Source organism: Protopterus annectens, chromosome 3.part0 (genome assembly GCF_019279795.1).
Source record: "Protopterus annectens isolate FY-2018-M chromosome 3.part0, PAN1.0, whole genome shotgun sequence".
Lineage (NCBI taxonomy): Eukaryota > Metazoa > Chordata > Ceratodontiformes > Protopteridae > Protopterus > Protopterus annectens.
The window spans coordinates 1,525,711,347-1,525,734,875 of NC_056731.1; the positions used below are offsets into that span (position 1 = coordinate 1,525,711,347).

At 38.8% G+C, this 23,529-nt stretch overlaps 1 protein-coding gene across 1 annotated transcript in view; it reads left to right on the plus strand.

Moving 5' to 3' along the window:
- The first annotated feature begins 1,006 nt into the window (after positions 1–1,006).
- EMILIN2 (elastin microfibril interfacer 2) overlaps positions 1,007–23,529 on the plus strand; it is a 566,143-nt gene continuing 543,620 nt past the window's right edge. The window contains exon 1 of the mRNA XM_044065564.1: positions 1,007–1,257. Coding sequence (XP_043921499.1) covers positions 1,112–1,257 — 146 coding nt within the window. The 5' untranslated portion in view covers positions 1,007–1,111. The remainder of the gene's footprint in view (positions 1,258–23,529) is intronic.

Below are 23,529 nucleotides of genomic sequence, written 5' to 3' on the forward strand. Positions count from 1 at the left end.
TAGCCCAGTACCAAGCTATGAACCTATTAATTCATTAAAAGATCTTTTTTAGGAATTTTTTAACTGATATCCATGGTACACAGAAATGAATCATATTAATTCATTAAAAGAGCTTTTTTATAAGTAAAACCAACATGTTTTAGCCATCCTATGACCTTCCCAGATGAAGCTGTTAGTAAGCCATTAGTATGTGTTCCACATTTTGCCGATTTGTTCCACATTATGAGGGCTAGTGCTCCTCATTTTGGAGATGGAAGGTTAAGAGCTATGTCTGAAAGCAGCTTACAGTCTGGGACAATTATTGAAAATATAAAGGGTTTTGTCAGGTGTTTTGACTATACATTGCAAAATATTAGAATTAGTCCTGCTTAGTAGGAATAACCCAATCAACAAGTAGGAGTAACCTGATCAACAAGAATAAATAAATAGCTACATATTTAATACCATCTAGACACTTGAAGATCACCTGTAACCAAAGTACAAATCTGAAATGAGTTAGTATGCCAGATATTGGTTACTGGGTGACCTGTAGTTAATTTATCAGACTTTCTATTAATTTATGGTATCTCAGAGTTATGGTGTCGGCAACAGGGCAGCATAAACAACACCGATTCTCACAGACTCATTACAGGTAGGGTTACCACCCATCCCTCATCACGCAGGATAATCTGGGCAGTGGTGTGCGTGTTGGAGGGGGTTGAAGGAATTGAAAATATCCTGAGATTTTATAAAAAAAATCAAACAAACAAAAACATCTAATAATTCGTCGTGGCTGTGTGCATGGTTGGTTTATCCTGCAAAATCTCACATTTCCTTCACAAACTCTCACTTTTGTGATTTGAAAAGGTAGTGCCATGCAACCCTAATATGACAGAGGATCGTTCAATTACTTTTGGGTGCAGGACTGCATATGACGCGAGACAGGAGGAGCAGGCAAAGCAGGGGTGATGCTAAGGCGTGTCTGTATCTCGAAGCTGCGCCTACTCCAGGGAGGGAGCTTTATGTTGCCAGTGGCGCGCACACGGGAACCCATAATAGTTGCTGGTAACTTTTCAAGAACCTCTTTCAAGCCCTCTTTTTGCGGTTTAAAGAGCAGCACTTGCTATACACAATGAAAGAAATTTGGAGGACTTGGCTGCTTTCTGCTTTTACCATTCTAAGCTTTATATCGTGCATCGAAGGGACCAGTTACCAGAGGCTAGGTACCGGGACAGGACACTCCGGCTCTCCATATGGAGCAAGTGGCGCCCGACATAAGTAAGTTTTAAACGTTTTATTAGTCCATTATTTTTCATGCAAGCTGAGTTTCAGGTCCCGTTCATCCAGCGAGCAAGAGTAACTTTTTTCCATAGTTTGAATGCAGTGTTTATTAGTATGTCCATTGTTACAAGAGCTGCGCTAACAATGTACCCCTAGCAATACACGCGGAACACATCTGGAGCAAAGTAAGATGATAATACCCAGGATACGTTATTTGATTTCAGCAAAAGTAACCTATTATTGTTATTTATTAATAATATTGGTATTAGTATTATTTGATGAAATCTAACATGCGCTGGCGTCTTTTTTTTCCTTTCCTTGAATATTTTATGTGCTCAGATGAAAAAGTGGGTGAAGCCGTTATGTTATTTTAAAATGGCTTTGATCCATGCGGTTAAACCACATACACTGCAGCTATATAGTTTAATTTTTACATTATTATCCAAGAGGGGCACACAGTACGTACGTATAAATTGCTGTCGTTCTGAGTAAATAAGTTAAGTACATTTGGTTTAGTTTAAAACAAAATGCTCCTGTCCAGCAGCTGCTTGTGTTAAAAAAAATTCAGAGTTCCTGGCCCCCCTGGGTCCAGGACTATCCCATTACATCATTTTCCTTAGTAGAATCCGATTACTTGCACTACCCAGCCCCTTACAGAAACGCTGCTTTTTTAATGCAAGATTATACACAAACTAAGACAATTATATAAAGTTTATATCAAAATGTATAAAGTTAACAAAAACTGTTTTCAAATAAAGAGCTGCAGTTAGACATTTTTATCCAGAAGAACTATCGTTTTACTAAAAATGATCATGTCATTGTCTTCGAAACTTGTATTATAATAAAGAACACAGTTTCATTAAATGCAGCTGTGTGCTAACAAATGGAGGGAGACCTACAGACCTTTAGGCCTTTTAGCTGCAGCACTGATGCAAAAGAGGGCAACAGCAGCTGTGCCTCCTTACTTTTATAAATGGTTAGGATAGGAGAGTGCTAATGGAATGGATGAAGTACGTAGTTTGAAATATCTGAAAAATGCATATAAATACAATTAAATATGCTTGCAATTTTTGGAATATGTATAGAACAGGGGTTAAAACAAGATGTGTATGTGTGTTGAGTCAAGGAGATACTATGAAGTACATATTGCAAGAGTGTAATGCTGTTCCACAGTCTGCATTAAAGAACAGAACTCAGCACCACCAGGTTGTTGATATTCTTACTAATATTAGTTATACAGTATTTTTATGTGCAACAAACTCCATTGTTGGACAGTCCTGTAGACTATAAGTATATATATATATATATATATATATATATATATATATATATATATGTGTGTGTGTGTATAGATATATTAACTAAAGCATTAATAATGTTACTATATAGCTAAAAGACGTAATATGAAATGTATGTGCTAAAACATTTATATTTAAAAGGTCATTACTCAAAATATGTCCTTTGAAACTGATTCACATTTATATTTAAACATTTTGTAGAGCGAAGCTTCTGGTAGTAGTGTCAATGAAACAAATAGCATTTTAGTTATTTGTTTTAGTCCTTGAGATCAGCGAGTGCCTTTCTTTGACTTGTGCAGATAAAAACCTCAATGATGGGTAACCTTTCGAAGTGCACCGGGACCTTACCATAGTTTTTAGATGTTTGCAGATTATACTACTTAAATTCATCTTACTTAGTGTCTTTCAGAAGAGCTAGTATAATCCAGACAGTGATATGCAACAGTATTCCACTGAGGGCGGGACAGTTAGGAAAGTATTTCTCATTGATGTCTGCTTTTCTATATGTATCTGACAATAGTTAAAACCATGGGAGCAACGCTGAGAGCCCAGCTCAGCAGAGGAAACATAAGCAGTTCTAGAGTACACATTTTTCAGTATTTATAAAAGAAGACTTAAGAGATAAACTATAGAAGAAAATGCCATAGACACTGAGGTAATGATAGTGCATTATTTAAGAAAGGGTTTAAAAACTTGTATCTCTTTTAATTTTTCAGCTGAGGCACAGTAAGATTTTTCTGGAACTTTAACAAGAATAGAAAAAGAAAACTAGTGATGCCGCTGACAAACAATGTGAAGAAAACAAAGGAGTAAAATGGCCAGCTCCACTGTATAAGTGGATAAAACCCTGACCATACTGCAGTTGGCATGAGTTTGACTAGTGGCCCAGTTTCCTGTCGGGGCTGGCCAGGGAGGATGGGAGTGAGTGGCTGCTGTTGGTTTACCCATCCTGGGGGGAGGGAGGTGGTTCTGCTGTGTCACATGGGTGACACTTAGTGGGAGTACTAGGTGATAAGGCAGTAGAGCTCAAAGCTGACAAAGTTTGTGCTACACTACAGTACTAGTACTGTAATTTATACCGTATAGCCAAGGGAAAACTAGCATGTGGGGAGGCATGCTTCCCCTCAGGAAGTTGCAATTGTTGGCTTGTAAGAACTACCAAGGAGGTGCTCTCAGGGGTGAGGGTAGATTGCCCCTGAGATCCAACAAGCTGGCCCATTCCCTATTGCCTGACTTGCTAGGGAATGGAAGGCTTACAGACAGTAAGAATGGGCTGTAGGCTGTCTCCTAGCCTGGGAATATTTGGCTCCCATTCTCCTGGAACAAATGGGTTAATTGGACAAAGTTAGAAGAGGCATCAGGCAAGGTTCTGTGAAGAAAAAAAAAGGAGTTAAAATGTCACAGGCGTGTTACTACAAAAGGAGGATGTGATTGTCTTTCAGAAAAAAAAATAAACAAAGCAGATAGAAGAAGACAATACACATGGCTTAGTTTGGACTGAGCATCAGAATTTTTTCAGGACAAAATAGTGTTACCTTGAGGTTGGTGTGGCACAAGATGTGATACAAACACGGACTTATACTGTAGAGGTGCAGCATCAGATTCGTACAACACACTTCTCTAACATAGTGACCACAGTGCCACACAAGTGAGGAACAGAGAAAATAACTTACCAATATTTTAACAGAACATTTCATATAGAAGTACACTGAAGTTTAGCCATATGTTAGCTAGTTGAAAGTAAGTCTCAGGGTGTTAATCTGCATAGCGGATTGTCAGATAGGAAGTGGAATATTAGACTAAATCGAGTGAACTTTTTGGACAGAGGGTATCAAAATGTTCAGTAGAAGGACACATTGATTGATGTGCATAGTGGTAAAAAGGGATAGCAGAGGTTCTGTATTCTGATTACTTCTTTTTAAATCCTTTGTAATTGACTTTGCTGAGGGGTTGACTGCACTGTGTTATGATCATAGGTGGGTGAAATGCACATAGTGAAGATAGAATAGATGGACAAAAACTTGAGAAGAAAGAAGGCATAATGAAATATATGACAACAGAGTTTTCATTGTTGATAAAAAACAAAGAAATGCTTGTCTGAAAAACAAATCACATAATTGGAGTTTGTTGTTGTGGGGACAGCATTAACAGCACAAAAAGAGCAGGACCTAGAAACTTGTATTATAAACCTTGACTGAAGCGACTAACATGAGAAAGTCATAAAGAACATCATGCAATAGGAAGATGTCATTGGTGAAGCATTGATTGCTATAGAAAGCAGCAGGATACTTTGGTAAAGGCAGCTACTGACGTGTGTTGTGGAATGCTTTTCACAGCTCTAAAAACCCCATCTGCAGGAGGTCAGATAAAGGTGTGCACTGTCTGCACCTGTAGTCCCAGGAATAAAGATGACCATGTCATAAAACAATGGTGAAAGATGACAGTAATGGCAGAAACATTCAGATAACACCAAGGGAATGACAGACTAAATAAAGATAATAACAATAAAAATGGAAAAAGTAGACAATAATAAGATGGCACTTAACACAGAAGGTTAAGGTTTTGAGATACTAATGAACTTATTTCTAGTAGAGTTTGAGTCACGCTATCTCTGCTTACCAAATCTGCAGCTTTAGAAACAATAAATAGTCAAAATCTGGTCAGGATGGTGGCAGATAACCTCAGTATATCTGGGAGTAACCGAGGCAAAACACAAAACCTAGGAAACACTTGGCTGGGATAAGCTGGGTGGGGAGAAGCTTCTGGGGGAGAATCCCCTGCAGCATTGGGAGCCTCCTTCTCTTGTGGTCATGGAATGCTTCTTTTTCTGCGTCCCATTGGTTTCAGGTCATTGTGGTGGGATACTGTGCAGTCCTAATGCTTGGTTAAAATGAAGACTCATTCTCGGTCAGTTAAAGAAGCTTCCAAAAAGAACTGAACTGAGTATGAGTCTTCATTTTTAACCTAGCATTAGGACAACAGAGTATCCTGCCACAGGGACCTGAAACCAATAGGAACACCAAAAAAAAAGAAGCAACCAAGGACCACAGGAGAAGTTATAGTATTACACTACTGTTATAGTAGTCAGAGTGAAGATTATCAGTATCTAACTGCTAATGTAAAAGGTACAGAAATGAAAAGAAAACGTACAGGCCCGGCAATTCTTGTTTTACTGGGATTCAGTGTTCTTTAATTGTGAGGAAGGAACCAGCAACAAACATCATTCAAATAACAGACTGATGTTTGCCAATATTATGAACATATTAACTTATTAAAAGTGTAAGGAAGTTCAAAACTTGAGACAGAAAGATAAACTGCAGTCTGAATATTTTGTGAAAAAAAAAATCCTGCAGGCGGTTTGATATTAAAATTTACTACCAGAGAATAGAATGTGGCATTCAATATAATGTAAGTTTTCAAGATTTATACCGGTTTCAATTTTCTCAGTGTGTAATATTCATAATCTTTGATTTTGTTGAACCAGAAGTATAGCTATGTTTTTGAGAAATGCAGTGTGTGTGTGTGTGTGTGTGTGTGTGTGTGTGTGTGTGTGTGTGTGTGTGTGTGCAAACACACTGGCCATAATTTTCACCTAGCACCTCTGTATGCTCTCCCTGAAGTTACCTTTTAGTTTCTCTCACTGCTCCACTTCTGTATTGGGTGTACAACACACCTTTTAAGAGTCACTAAGCAGTTACCTCAGCTGTATTCTGTGGTATGTATTCACAGAAAGGCAGCACCAGTTAGAACTGGTTTCAGGGCTAGTTGTATCATCAGGTAATACTTTTTTAGCATTCTTTAGGCACGCGGTGCATATAAGAACATGAAGTTAAAGGAAATAGAATTTGGGTACCAAGTGGACAGCACATTTAGGAAAACAGTTCCAGTGATGGGGAAAGGAGGAGATGCAGTCCCTAGCAGAGTAAGAATAATTTCTTCTTAATTTACTAATGTAAAGTCAGGTACTTCTTCTTCTTCTTTTGGCTTTTCCTGTTTAGGGGTCGCCACAGCGGATCACCTGTCCGCTCATGATTGGCAGCAGAGTTTTACAGTGCCGAGTTGCCAGCCCGGCACCCAACCTTCCACAGAAGGCACACACATGCACACACTCACACCTAGGGCCAATTTAGAGTGTCCAATCCACCTACAGCTAAAGTCAGGTACTGCTGTGTCAAATGGAGAAGAAAATTACTCTGCAGACTTTGACTGGTAAAGGTATGAGGAACCAGTAAATTAAATTGGCTATCAGTCTATGATTCTCATTTTGAACTGTAGCTAGCCTGTTAACAAGATGTACAGTTAGATACTGCAGGTAATGAAACAAAATGGGATTATAGAGTGTTTAGCATTTTATTTATTTGAGTAAAAAATGAGGAACACTGATTTCAGACCAGTGAATCCCAAATATGGAGTCTCTTGTAATTTTAGGTCACAACAGTTACTCAAAGTAACTTGTATTTCATCTTATATTTATTACTTAAAATACCATCATGTTATTACTGAATATTATGTACTTAGAATCAGTTTTAATTCTGCATATACGTACATAAATGCACTTAAACATGTGAACATTGGCTCAAGTTGATGGTCACTGCTGATGTGATACTATATCCCTCAAGTGTCCATATTTTCATAAAATGTCCAGATTTTTGCCTCATGTATTTGGTCTATTCCTCATAAAATTTGTGGCTTCTGACAAATCACAAATATGCATTTATATATATATATATATATATAAATTATATATATATTTATATATACATATATATATATATATATATATATATGTATAAATGTATATATATATATATATATATATATATATATATATAAATTATATATATATTTCTATATATATATATATATAAATGTAGATATATATATATATATATATACATATATATATATATATATATATATATGTGTGTGTGTGTGTGAGTATGTGTACATATATATATATATCTATATATATATATATCTATATATATATATATATATATATATATATTATATATACACACACACATAGTAATCACCAGAATTTATTTTTAAAATCATTTGTATAATTCCTGTATTTCATGTCATGAAAATGGAATTTTATTTTTTAAGAACTGTAAGTCAGTATTTTTGAACAAAAGTAAAAGTTTAAAAGTAATACAACGGATGGCTTAGAAGCCCTAAATAGGCAGTATCAGGTAGACAAAAAATAGCATTTTCTGCTGATTGAAAAGTAGTCGGTGCATACAGTATTTATTAACCCAGTGTTTGACTGTTACCATTGTTGGTGGTCTGATTGAAAATGATAGTTTTAACCAAGAAAACAACCAAAAGTCAGTTACAAAGTAAATGTGATGCAACTTTGTATTGTAGTTTTCTATGCATGTAAAACTAATCTGTTGCATTCATATACATAGCTGATATATACCAAAGATATTAACATAACTTGTGGTCAAGTGACACATTTCATTTACATTATTTACCTATGCAATAATTTTAATAAGAAACATAATTCGAAATGAAGAAATACCAAGGAGTTCAGTTACGGATCTATTGCTTCCTCCCACAGTGAGGTAATTTGCGATTCAGAGACATGTTAACTGCGTCGAGATAAGATGTTTTACTGACTAATTTGTATATCTCTGATTCACAGTCACTACCATGACATGCAGATTATTGCTGATAGTAAACTGCTGCTCATGTAGGGATTGGCATTCCTCACACAGACATTCCCCATCACACACCAGTACACATTCAAATGCAGACACGTATATACATACACACACACAGCACACTTCCTGCACCCTCCCCGAACTTGTCTTCTTTTCTGTGATTTCCCCCCACCCATCCCCAAGCACCATAATAGTTTTTGTGACATCATGGCAAATTTGTAGAATCCCTGGTGTCTAGTGTTCCCCCCACCCACCAATTCCCATAGTTTTGTCCATGCCATTATGGCACTTAATGGTAGAGTAGACCCTGGTGTGTAGTGATTCCTCCAACCCTCAACCCCCCATAATGATGTCTGTGCCATTATGGCAGTTTAATATTTTTGATTTAACCCCAGTGTTTAGTAATTCTTCTTCCACCCCAGATTCCTGTACTGATGCCAGTGCCATTTAGACACTTCATAGACGAGTTATCCCAGGATTCTAGTGGCTTCCCACACCCCCTGATCCCTATATTACAGTCATGGTAGGTAGTTGAACAGAGCCTTTTTGCCATGTTCAATACTACAATGTGGTGGGGCTGGCTATGCTGATTGAGATGGCCAAGTGAATTTTTGAATTGCTAGAGGTGGTTCTGGTGGGAAGAGAGAGAGAGAGCACATGACTAATTAGCCTATATATCTCTCTCGAACCATATAATTAGCATTCAGCACAGCCACATGTCTTCATGCTAGAACACCATGAAGAACCGTATTAGGGCAGTTACTGAATATCATTAGGGTACCATGATCTGTACACAGAGGTGTACATGTTGCGCTGCTTTCATAAATTACCCCATAATCACATTGTTATATAATGACTAAACTGCATAAACAGGTGTGCACATGCTTCACAGGGCCTGACGGTGTCACTTATTTTGCACAACAGCAAGTATACTGAAGCTAGATATGGAGAGCTTTAATTATGATTTATTAGATGAGCAAGTTACAATAAGCAAGTACAATTGAAGATTCTATAAAGAACTGTAGCAGCAATATCTAAATGTTTATAGCTACTGTATATTTCTTATTTCAGAGTGTATAGAAATGTATATAGCACAAGCAAAACAGAAGAATGTCATATCACTTTTTCTTAGTGTGAAGCTTGTATTTATAAATTCAGGGCATCATTTTCAGTTAACCTAAGATTATGTTGGCTATTCCTGCCTTTTAGAATACTTCTTAAGAGAGAGAACAGCACTTTAAATAAAATAATAATTTAATTGAAAATTGCTGCGATATTAAGAGATAAACTACATGGTCTCCTCTTTCCTTAGCAAGCAGCTAGAGTGCAATTTTAAGTTTGCAAAAGTAATTCAGATACCAGATATTGTTTGCTAGTATTTGCAAGACCAGTTGTCCTGAGATGAGTAAACCAGTAAGAACAATCCATGTTTATTTACCTAATAAGATCTGAGGGCTGAGGGTGAGATGACAGGAAATTCTACGGAGGCCATGTAATAATTTTTCCTTTTTTTAGAATAGTAATGAAATATATATATATACATTTTAGGGTGAGTTTAGCCAGAAGTACAGGTGTTTGAACTGAGAAACATACCCAGTCAGTTCCAGAACCAGCTGAACTTGTCATGCACCAGGTATTCAAATGGCTCTTCCCTCATCAGGCCAATAATTGAGTACAACTCCTCTTTTGGTATGTACCTTTCATGGCACCTGCAGCAATTGGAGAGACCACAAAAGTTCCTCACATGGAGGATTCAAGGTATTCAGCATCTGTCCTATGTGGATCGGCTGAAATCACTGTCACTTTACTCCATTTCATACAGACTACTTAGAGACTATCTCTACCTTGCGTATAAGGCAATCTCTGACTCTGCTTTATTGGAAATGGTTCATATCCATAAGTCCAATGGCTCATGAGTTACTTGCTCTAAAGACCCTAACCTGCTATGTGACATTAATAGAACCTACTGGAGGAACGTGTTTGTCTCCCAGAGGTTACCACAGCTGTGGAACAGACTCCCAATTCATGTCAAGCAGAGCACCTCTTTGGCCCTCTTCAAGTGCAATCTGCATGATCAAATGGGTAACTGTAAAATTACCCTGGGGGTTCCACCTGTGTCTGTCTTGGACAAGGGCAATAGGTGCTGATCATTGAAACAAGGGCAGAACTTGGCTAGGCTTGTAAAGGCTCTAAGGTCATTAGCCTAGTAAGTTCCTATGATCCTATGAAAAGTGTGCCCAATGGTGATGCTAATTCCAGTTTTAACCCATGTAGAACACAGCCCAGGATGTTGCCTGGTCCCATAGAGGCTGTATTTTTGGCCTTGGACAGGGAGTTTAAGACCTGCTCCTTAGAAATACCAGGTGGGGTACAGATGTTAGGGATGCTTTGGGGTATATATGGTGGGGGCAGGAGAGTGAAGGTTTCACTGAACCTGTTCACCAGCAGGTTTGCTATATCCACAGGTTCTGGATATGTAGTACCACTATTAGTTCAGTGCAAATCTGGGCCTTACCTTTCAGGTTACAGATGTAACTAAAGAACACCTTGTGGTTCTTTTTAGTTAGAGAAGCTAATATGGAATCATAGTTAGCTGTGAAGGACCTCACTAGGAGTTTTATTTGCTTGTTTAATTTGAGGAGGAAGTGTTTCCAGTTTTGAGACATTCCTTCTTACTCTTATACAGCAATTTCTTTCTCCTATTGTATAGCCTATTAATGGCAGTTCCTTGAAGATCTTGCTTTGGTTCTATCAGGTACGGCAGAGTCAATACAATTGTACAGGTGCTCGTATAAAGCATTGGTGTATAATTCAGCATAGGTGTCTATTCCATCAGTGGGGGAGGGGCTATGAAGTTATTTTTGCTATCAAGTAACAGGTTGTAATTAGCCTTGGAGAAGTGTTTTAGTCTAGTTATTGCTAATGGAGGGGGGGGGGGTCTTGTGACATAGTTACTTCTAGCAAGACTGATTTGTGGTCAGATCTCACCAGGGATGGCCACACCCTGGGATGGTGCAGTGATTCCCCCATGTTGGTGAGCACCAGATGCAGAATATTTGAGTCCCTCATGGGTGTGTCAACCAGCTGGTCCAGAGCATTTGTGTTAACAAAGTTCAGGAACCTTTGGGCAAGTGAATTAGGACATAATTTATCCAGTCAGTAGATGGGTAATTAAAATCACCAAAACACAGGGTGTTTGGTTTATCCTGATTGACTCAAGTAGATCCAAGTAGGCTGAGTGGATCTCCTGATTGATGGAAAGGGTCCTATAGCTAGCAATGATCTGAAGAGGGGTCTTACATACAGTCAATTGCACCTGCAGTAATTGAAGGAAATCATGCTGTTTTACCAATCTAGAGGTGTATTTATCTTTAATGAATATTGATACACCATCTCCTTTAGTTTTCACACCTTCAGTTTGTGGTATGATCATGTGGAAGGAAATGCAACCTGGTATAACTGGGGTGCTGTCTGCAGCCTTAAACCAGGTCTCAGTGACTGCACAAATGTCAGCATCTTCCAAGGTGAAGACTGCTTCGAGTGAGTGCAGTTTCTGGTTTAGACTCCTAGCATTTAGCAGCATAACCTTGAGGTTGTTTTTAGAGGATATGTTTACATCGGGAATTTTGTTCTTGTGGCATTGCCTAAAAAAGGCACTGTGGCGGAGCACGAGTCTTAGCCAGTAACCAAAATCCCAGGGGTGACAGATGAAGACCACCTCTGGCAAAGCATCAAGGTCTGTCTGTCAACCATGTCATCCCAGACATGGCAGATACTGGATCCAGTATGAATGACACTAGAAACTAAGTGAATTGTTGAAGTTAATCATTTTTTTTGTTTGTAGTGAGGTATCAGTCTAGGCAAAGTTAAAATGCTGCTTAAGGCTAGGGGCATACCTGCCTGAGACACATAATCAGAAAGCTTTGTCATGTCTCTCTTCATATAGTCCAGTGAGGTACATCTCAAGTCATTCACACCAGCATGGACTATGACAGAGTCGTAACAGTGCCTGTTTGTTGAGAGACTTGAGTGAATGTTTGATGTGGCAGATCATGGCATCTGACAGACAGCTGACCATGACTTTTTCCCTATCCAGCCTGGTGAGAAGGACATCTGTGTTCCTCACAACTGAATCGCCTATGACTAAGATGTTTACTTTTGTGTTATGCCGTAAAGGCTTGACTGGTGAGACACTGTTGTGTGATGTATTATGTGTACCTATGTTCTGCGGAGGATGCTTTATGTGAATCGTGCTTGTGTTAGTATTTGGAGGTCTCTAATGTTTAGGTAAGCTTGTGTAGCAAACAAGAGCAAACTGATTTAAACAAATTAACCAATAAAAAGTTCAAAACTCAGCCCTGTTCCAGCAACCTTCAATCAGATGAGTTCTGACTGCACACTCCTGCCACTAGGGTGCAGGGAAACCTTCTCCAACAAAAGATGGCCTGGTTTAGTGCTCAAGTTATACAAACATAACTAGATTCAGCATGTCATTATTGGGTTGCCTAATTGGGTTGTATCCCATGTTCATTGGAGGTTTGCAGAGTAAAAGCTTCACAAGTGAGGTATAAAATATACACCATATAAATATGGCAGGTATTATCAGTAGTTTATACAACCTGGTGCATGAAAAAAACACCTAAAAAAGTACAAGTTGATTTATACAACTAATATCCTGTATAGCAATTTCTGACATTTTAAAACATGCATTGTTCACTTCCCTTTACACAGCCTGCTAGTATACAGCAAAGTATGATAAAGTCATTGGTAATCGTTTGTGTTAGATAGTGTTAGTGTACTATCAAATAGGCATACAGACAGAGAGCTGAATATTGTGCAAGGATGCTACAAGAGTTTGAAAATAACATTTTAAAAGTTGTAATGTTATGATACAAAAACTGGAATGGAAGCATACAGGGGTTAAAATACTCTGCTTTATAATAGGCAATGAATAAGTGATATGAAAATCAGAAATATGGGTCGAGAATGTCAGAAGGCAAGTAGAGAGTTACTGCTGTGACTTGAAGCCATAAACAATGTGCACATATTTACAATTAAAGTTGCTTAAAAGTAAATTTGTTATGAACATAGAATTTTATCAACTGTGGGCAATTGTTTTGGAAGTGAAGAAGGGAAAGAAACCTTGTGCTGGCAAACACCAAAGCTGGTGCTGTGAGTACTATATATATATATATATATATATATATATATATATATATATATATATATATATATATATTCTGACACAGCCTTTTGGGAAAACAAATTTTGGAAACCAAAACTAGTAACCAAAGAAACTAAGGTTATTGCAAGTCCAACCTACTTTCATTGTGGTAGTCTTATATTACCAGAAATGACTGTTGGTGTAAAGTAACAAACAACACACTGTCATAAGAAGGGTCATGTTGCCAGGTTGTGTAAAGGGCAGGTGGCTAAACACAACCCCCCCCCGACCAAATACCTATAATAATGATGTAATGCATACGGTACATAGCCTCGGCAGCATGCAGAATTCTGAATCTGTGATGGATAAGTGTAAAGTACAGGTTATTGAGTATCTGGAAATGCATAATCTGAACCCATAAACATTTGAGTTACCCCTGAGATTGAGTCAGTCATAGGTCTAGATCAAACCTCTCAGATGCTTAGCATAAGAAATCTGGAGAAAGACAAAAACAATGGTGGACAAAGGCCTTAAAACAGGGACAGAGTTTAAATATTGCTCATATAAATTTATAAAGTTGCTAAAATAACATGTTTGTGTTAGCATGCTTTTTCTTAAAGATATGAAGTCTAAAACTCAAATGTCTGTCATTGTTTAGTAACGTCAATCACTAAACAATGACAGACATTGTTTAGTGACTTCAGTCATCAATGGTTTGCCAGAAAAACACAGATTTTTATGAGTAGCAGACCAAACTTTTGTGGCAAAAATCTGTACATTATGCAAACATCTGGACAGTTGAGAGGTATGAGCTTGATCACATATCAGAGCCAGATCCAGCAGTAAGCAGCCTGGGCAAATGGCTGGGAGGGGGTTCACTGGCTGGGGGAGGCTGCCACAACATTAACTCACTCACAAATGTTGCTTGTTTCTTCTTTTCCATGTTTCACACATGGAATTTAAACACAAGACCTGTACATGGAAAAACTTGCTGCCTGACAATGTTCCATCCATTAGTAAGGTGTGTGCGTGTGTGTGTGTGTGTGTGTGTGTGTGTGTGTGTGTGTGTGTGTGTGTGTGTGTGTGCGTGTGTGTGTGTGCGTGTGTGTGTGTGTGCGTGTGTGTGTGTGTGTGTGTGTGTGTGTGTGTGTGTGTGTGTGTGTGTGTGTGTGTGTGTGTGTGTGTGTGTGTGAAATGGTGTAGTTAAGGATGGCATGTTAGTTAATTTGCTCAGGGTCAAACCCTGAAACCTTGCTTATGTGAGACAAGAGCCTGAATCCCCTACACCAACTACCAAACTACTCAAAGTAATTGAGTTTCAGTGCATTTTAAAGAAATTGAGTTTTATTGAATGTCCAAGGAATTGTGAGTTTCAGTGCATTTTCAAGGAAGTGTGAGCTTCAGTACATTTTCAAGGAGTTGTGAGCATCAAGGAAAGAAACATTTACTGATGCTCATGCTAAGTCTGTTTTCAATATGTATCTGCTTAGTTTAGCAAATGGTCTTCACTATTGTGCTATATAATTTAAAAGCAGTGTTAGTAGCACAACAAGTAGCATACTTGCTTTTGATGAAAAAGGCTGTGGGTTTTACTCTGACAGCATGTAGCTGGATTGCTGATACTGTGCTGTATGTTAAGGGGGAGGGGAGTGCTACGGTCCTGAGTATGCCCCACCTTTGGATGAGATGCCTAGTAACTATGACCCTGTTGTTGTTTTGCCATCCATTCCCTATTGCAATATTACCAGCTTACCATTTTGTTAATGTAACATGGGCAATTTATTCTTCAAGGGCAGCAGGCACTGAATTTGTAGCTGAAACACTAAAATATAAAGTTGTTTTGCCTTATAAAAGTGGTGCCATTTTGTTACACAATTTCTCAGAATTCACACAAGAACTCACCATGGCTACTTCAAAATGTGCAAAAATCTGAATATAAACGTAGATACTCAGACAACTGTTAATGTTTCTAATCTATAGATGAGGGTAGACAATCCTAAATATGTTCTATAATTCTACATATTTCTTTTACTTATTTATTTTCCAGTAACTGCTTTACCTAGTTTGGCACTGCAGGGGAGCCAGATTGTGTCTTGGTACTCAGTGCATGCAAATCAGAGGAAGCAATCCTGTCTAATTCCAGTATATCACAACAGGCAACCTCACATACCCATACCCCTGCACACAAGTGCAACACAAACACACACACACACACACACACACACACACACACACACACACACACACACACACACACACACACACACACACACTCACTTGCTCATGGCACACATGCCTGTGGGCTTTATTGGAGAATTGCCACTTCATCCACAGCATACTTTTGGGATGACTGAATGTTAAAACCCTGTAAGGCATGCATGCAATTTGAAAAACTATTCCAAAATATATGGCCACAAAAAGTAGTATTAAGGCAATCCTAGACACACTAAAATGAATTCCATGAAGAAAGACATGGCCATGTTCAGAATTTTAGATGCATATTTAACCATACTACATTTCACAATGGAAAGAAGGACTGCTACAGCTACCATAAGAAGATGGATGACCATTCCACGTCCCACTTCTGGAAGAATAACCCTGTCATCATAGATGAATGGATGACTTTAATGTATGTTTGGATGACCATAATATTCACAGAGGTAATCTTGGCCAGGACATTCCAAGATTGCTAGATGGATGGATAACTATGATAACCATGCAAGGACAATCAGAGGTGTGACAATTAGATCAAGTTCCTCTTCAAAAGTTTTTTCAAACTTTGCTTGAAAATAGTGAAATCTCAGCTTAACCAAAGACACATTACCTTAGACTAAGAATTACCTTTGAGTGGATTTCAGAGTGATGGTCTGAAATATTTTTTTAAACAACAGTAAATGTATATAAATATAGATGTGTGTGTGTGTGTGTGTGTGTGTATATATTGCTTTTAATATATATCTAATGGACATAACAAGTGCTTTACTGGAAAATAATATCTTAATTACTGCAATGATTTATTTGTGCAAGCACGTGTATTTTACTTGTTAGATTGATTAGGAATAACATGAGAGTTGGTTTCAATGTTTCGAGGTTCAATGTTGTGTACTTTGGATGTTTTGCAGCTTCGGCAAACTTGTCTCGATGATTTGGGATTTGATATTGTGAGCTTTCACTCATTTGAAGTAGATATACACGCACAAACACACACACACACACACACCACACACACACAAATGAGTGGATATTTTATATATATATATATATATATATATAGGTTCATAGGTAGGTACTAGGCTATCGGCCCAAGGGCCTATGTAAGCCTAGCCAACTAGGTTCCCTGGATTATGCCACCCAAGAAAGTTATTTTCCTGTGCCACTGTTGAGCAGAGACACAGAAGTGATCCCCGGGGTGTATTTCCTATTTCCCATCCACTCATCAAGATTTTTCTTGAAGAGTGTAATGAAGAACTTTGCTTGACATAGATGGGTAGCCTGTTCCAGAGTATGGGAAGTCTCTGGGATAGGAATCTATCCCTCCAGCATATCCTGTTTATTGTGGTGACAAGGTTTAGGTCCCTAGAGCATGTAACTCAGAGGGATTGGGATTTCTTTAGGTGTAGCATGTCCAACAGCTCTGGATTTGACATAGCTTTATATGTTAGGCAGAGATCACCTCTGAGTAGGCGATATGCTACGGAGTAAAGCTGGAGTTTTTTGAGGTGGTCAGTGTAGGGCATTTGTTTGAGTCCAGTAATCCTCTTTGTGAGGTACTTCTGTGGCCTTTCCAGCTGCTGCAGATGTCTTGTGATGTACATTCCAAAAGGGGCTTTGTACTCTATAGTGGGTCTAATGAGTGTCGAGTAGAGGGGAACTATGACCTCTTTTTTCCTGGATGAGAACCCTTTTATGATGAGGTGTGCCACGTAGAAGGACTTCCTGACTACTGTGGAGATGTGACTATCAAAGGAGAGACTACTGTCCACCTGGATCCCAAGGTCTCTTATCAAGCATTCAGTGTTAAGTAGATTGCTGCCTATGTGGTAGTTCATGTGTATAGAGTTTTTATCAAAGGCATGACACTGCACTTTTTGGCATTGAGCTTGAGGCCATGGCTCTGACACCAGGCATCTGTCTCAGAGAAGCCCTTCTGTAGGATGTTCACATCATTTGGGGACTTGACTATGGCTCCTAGTTTGCAATCATCTGCTAACTTTGTTAGCCAGAGGCCTTCTGTGTTAGCCTGTACTTCAGAGAAGTAGATACCAAACAGGAGCGGTCCCAGGATGGAACCCTGTGGTACTCCACTTGTCACTGATTTGAGGTCAGATTTGGAGTCTGCAACTTTTACAGTGTGGGTTCTGTCAATGAGCCAGTTGGCAACCCATCTTGTGATGTAGGGATTTATGCCTAGTTTATTGAGTTTAGCTATAATTCCAGAATGGGGGATGGTGTCGAAAGCCTTGGCAAGGTTAAGAAAGGCTGTGTGAACCACCTTACCCTCATCTACGGCTTTGGTGACTGCCTCAAAGAAGTCGATCAGGTTCAGGAGGCATGACCTGCCTTTCACAAACCCGAACTGGGTGGGATCCAGAGTTTGGAGGTTACTAATGTCTTTGTTTATGAGTTCCATGATGATACGTTCCATGGCTTTGCAGACCAGGCTCGTCAGGCTAATAGATCTATAGTTCCTGGGATCAGTGGTGGCTCCCTCTTTATGGAGTGGGATAACTGTTGCTGTGTGCCATTCAGTGGGCACAAAGCCTGATGCGAGGCTATTATTGAAAATGGTGCTTAAGTGGTGAGCCAGTTCATTCTGAAGTTTGTGTAAAATGCAGCCTGGGATGTTGTCCGGTCCCATGGATGCTGTGTTTTAGGCTTTAGAGAGTGCAGCTTTCACCTGCGTAGTTGTGATTACAGGGACTCTGCATTCTTCCTGTATAGATATGGGCCCTTTAGGGGGTGAGGGGGGGGGGTAAAGTTGGCACTGAACCTATCAGCCAGGATGTTGGCAATATCAGTTGGTTCTGTAATTTTCGTGCCTTTGTGCTGTAACTCAGAGCAGATCTGGGTGTTGCCATTGAGATTCTTGACATAGCTATAGAATGCTTTGTGGTTGTCCTTGGAATTAGTGGCGATTTTATTTTCATAGTTAGCTATGGGGGATCTTATAAGGGATCTCAGCTTCTTACTGAGGCTGACCAAGGAGCTCCTCCACTCATGGGATTTTACTCTCTTTTGCAACAGTTTCTTCCTTCTGTTGTACAGTTTGTTTATGGCAGGGGACCACCAGATTGGCTTCCTTTTTTTGGAGGATAGCGTCTTGGTTCTGTTTGGGATAGCACGATCCATGCTCTCATGTAAGTGCTTATAGAGTGCATTTGTGTAGGATTCAGCAGTTGTAAATGTATTGTCCATCTGCATGGGTGTCATGAAGTTCACTACTTCTTTCTTAAGAAGCATGAAGTTGGCTTTGGAGAAATTTTTTACTGTGGTTTCCTTAATAGGGGGTAGGGGTGGGATGTGGATATCAATGGTGATTAGCTTATGGTCGGATCGGACCAACGAGGAGTTGACTTTAGGTGTGGAACACCGGTCACTCATGTTGGTAATGACTAGGTCTAGGATATTGTTGCCCCTGGTGGGGGTGTGGACAAGTTGATCTAGGGCATTGGAGTTTATGAATTCCAGAAAGCGTTGCGCTAAGGAGGTGGTACATGAGTAGTTTTCCCAGTTAATGGTGGGGTAGTTGAAGTCGCCCACTATTAGGGTGTTTGGTTGAACCCTAATATTTTCGAGCACATCAAGAAAAGAGGCGTGGGAATCCTGGGGCATGGTGGGGGATCTGTAGCAAGCTACAATTTGGATTGCAGTTTTGCCAAGAGTTAGTTGCACTTGGATAACCTCGGATGCATTATGCTGAGCAACTAGCCTGGAGGTGTGGATATCCTTAATGAATATGGACACTCCCCCCACCTTTGGTGTTTTGGTCCAGGTTACATGGCCGAAAAGTGTGGTATGAGTTATACCCTGGTAGTGCATATATATACATATATATATATATATATATATATATATATATATATAGTAGCCATTCTGAATCTGACTAGAAAGTTTAGGTTTCTTAAGTACAAAAAAGAAAGTCAAAAGTCAAAACCTTACGTAAAGTAAAAGCAAACCCAAAACATGTTTTAAAACACTGTCAGTAAACAAAATCAGATAGCAACCGATTCATTGGAAAACTGACCAGTTGGGTAATGTAAACCTTACAATCCTATTCAGGGAGCATGGTGTGACATGCAAGAGAAGTCATTGCACATTCCACACCCTCCTCTATTTGAAATGATTCATTCTCTCTCCAAGGATAGTCTCATCTGGCCCCCCCAAAAAAAATCCTGTCCTCTGTTGTGGCACCCTCTTCTCTTTGACAGTCAGTGGGGAAGGAGCCAAGGGACAGGGACAAAGGCCAAAAAAAAGGAAAAGATTAAAAATACATTTTTTGCATTGAGACAAGTTTCACCTCTGTGCTGGGGTTCTGTTCTCCCAAACCCATTACTGACTCTAATTCTGAAGTCACACACCCATGTTTTATCCAAGGGTTTTTCCTTCAGACAATATGTAGCCACGTGTGTGCCTTTAGGAACTGTTATTACCATGTACCACATGTGTACATGTGTACCTGTGCCACTGCTTACTAAGTATGTTGTTCCTCCCTGGGATTAAAGTGAGTGGAAGCATAGTGTATGCAGGTACAAGTGTGCATGCCCAAATGTGATCCATGGAATAGATGGATGGCATTCTGATTGTGATCTAGCTGACCCTGGTTTGGGTAGCAAGCTTTGGACTGGGGGGGCTTGCTGGAAAATGAGAGGTATGTATGTCTCAGGGGTACATCTCCCACTAACAAATCCTCACTGGAGACTGAAGACCTAACAGGAGTCATTCACTTGAAAAGGACTACATCACTTGCTTAAAAATCATGTCTAAAGGGTGAAACTACCTTTGTTTTTTGCATAAAAAAGTGTTTGCATGGAAACACTTTTTATGTAAAAACCAAAGGTTGTTTCACTCCATTTTAAAAATAAAGTACTTTAAAAATTGCTTCTGAATATGGAAGTCTACACTTACACAGCTGTGTTTATGTCATTAATATTAGTGGGTGGGAAAGAGGCGGTATTGTCGCTTTTGGTTCCAACACGAAACTGTTAATTTAACAGTTTGGCAATTACATAACTTAATTCTCAATTACTTACCCACACTAGTCCACCATAATTAGGGCTGGAACCAAAAGTGATGTAACCTTCTCCTTCCTGCTCACAAATGTTAATGCCATAAACACAGCTGTGTAAGTTTAGACTTCCACGTTTGGAAACAATTTTTAAAGTAATTTTTTTTGTAAACTGGAGTGAAATAACCTTTGCTTTTTACATAAGAAAGTGTTCACATGCATCTTTAGGGCAAGGTTAGGATACAGAATAAATATTCCCAGTTGCTGCCTGGATGATGACACAACTGGTTCTCAGATGGGCAGTATTACAGTTATCAGCCAGATGATGGACAGGTAAGGGGGGCAAAAATAAATAAAACAGTGTAATGAGTCAGTGTAACACTGGCTGGAAAATGACTTCCTATAACTTCAAATAGCAGAATAAATATTCTGTTAACATGATGTGCACATACAACTAGGTCAGATATGTAGTTTAAGCAATTCATGTATTGCACAGGTAATTCCTAATGAGGAATTCTGCAACTGTAAACAAAATGCCAACTCCTATCAAAGAACTGTGAAAACACACAACAAATATAGACAATGGGGGTGACATGCCCAGTCCTTACAAAATATAGAAATGGACAGGTCAGGGACTGGAGTAGCAATGCCTCATTAAAACTTCCAGTTGTTCCACCAGTCATTCAATGGTTAATTGAGAGCAAAACATCCTGCAGCTGAAACCAAAGAAAAGATAAAATTGTTATTTTGCAAAAAATGTCATACTTTTTTGTCATAAGGATTTTTAAAAGTCAGTGTGAATTATTTTCTGCCTCTTCTCTGAGATCAACTGCTCTTTGGTAAAGAGCAGGACGTATTTGTGGCTAAACGATTGTTACTTAGACAGTGCTCCTTTGTTGCCTCTGAAAAGGGATACTTTTGTCTCCAGTAGGCTAACCTAGTTAAAAAAAAATGTAAAAACGCACTTTGACATGTGTGTTGCTTTTACTCAGAGTAAGTGTGATCTTGGATTTAGTATTTATGTTTGTGTGTGTAAGTATATGTGCATGTGTGTGTAAGTATATGTGCATGTGTGTGTATGTGTTTGTAACCAAGATATACTTCTTCAAAGAAGTAAGTCAATTCAAAAAACAAAATAGGTTCCTTTTCAGTTAGTTAAATCAGTAAAAAAAATAACATGAACACAAGGATTCATAAAGGTTAATATCAGGTATACATTATGTGGGCACCTTGAGTTAACTTTTCTAAATTTAAGACCAGTCTTACCACAATGCTTTTGCCCTCTCTTCTGCACTTTGTAGTAAGCTTTATGAATCCACCTACCTGTATGAAATACTGAGTGTTTGTTGTCTGATGTGTAGGGTAGGTGTAAGGAACAGAGGTAGGGGCAGATTTAAGGCTAGCACACAAAAGAAATTGTACCTATTAAATAGTTGTTTTAGTTGTTCATAGGTTTATAGGTTCATAGGTAGGTACTAGGCTATTGGCCCTAGGGCCTATATAAGCCTAGTCCAAAAGGTACCCTGGCTTTCGCCACCTAAGAAAATTATTTTCCTGTGCCCCTATCAAGCAGAGCCACAGAGGTGATCCCTGAGGTGAATTTCCTATCTCCATCCAATCATCAAGATTTTTCTTGAAGCGTGCTAATGAGGAGCTTTGTTTGCTATAGATAGGTAGTTTTTTCCAGAGTATAAAACCAGTGTAGCTGACACACACTATTTCTGTTGGTACTATATGGTTGTTTTGCATATCTAGGATAAAATAGCAAGCTGTTGCATTCTAAATCGTACTAGTTAAGTAAAAATATTGCACTCTTACATTTGAGGTGCTAACAACGTATTGCACTTTTATTGGTGGCTTTTGCTCTGTAGCATTACACTGCTTCCCATTGGACTGGAGATAAGATGCCGCACAAACAGTGGCCTTGCTATATACTGATTCTGTTAAGATTACTCTTACATTCAGAGAATGTATTTCCAGACCCTGGTAAAGTATCGTAGATAACTTGCATGGTGTACGCCTGCCTAGCTTTTAGACCTAGTTCTAAGACTGGGAGGCCAATGTATTTCCAGTATTTGCAGCATAGACTGTGGCTTAACTACATGCTTCATGCTGAATAGGAGTGTTCTACACACGTTTGAACTGGTTCCCTGTTCTTAGTGATGTATGACAAGAATAAAGCTCCACTCATGGAGGGCACCCCCTTGATATGTAACTAGTCGGTCACGGTTCTTCACAGGGACTCACTACTGACTTTGTTTATATTTGTGAAGTAGTAGTAATTCAAAGGTTTTGGGCATTTATTTTTGCTCCTTGGTTTTGCACTGTGCAGCTATAGAGGTAATACATATAAATAAGGATGGCTGTGTACAGACATGATATTTGTTTTCATCTGAAGTTTTGACTGGTTGGCTTCATCCAAATGAAGCTTCAATCACTTCTATTTCAAAAAATCATAGTAGAAATATTTGAAGTAGTGTCTTTTCTTTCACTGGTAACTTATTTAGAGTATCTGTTTTTGTAAATACATTTACTTTGTACAAACTCCTGACATGAAGTAATTAGCTTGGGTTCTTTTATTGCATATAATGAGATTCTCACTTATGCAAATAAAGTATCATTAAAAGTAAAGCTTAAAAATCATAAAGCATGCAAACTGGTGTTTTCAGGACTATCCTGTGCAAACTTACATGCAAATATACCTTAGCTGCAAATGTTTCTATCATGATATTTTTTATCAAGTGACTTGCCTTTCCTTAGATACTGTCATCAGCACTGCTACCACACTCCCCAGGTATGTTCATGTGAAATGTTGCTAGACTCGTCTGAAGTTTGTCTTAACTAACCTAAGCAATTCTCTCAGAGTACCAGTTACTTGTAGTTTTCTGATCGAGTATCCTGCTGCTGTTTTTT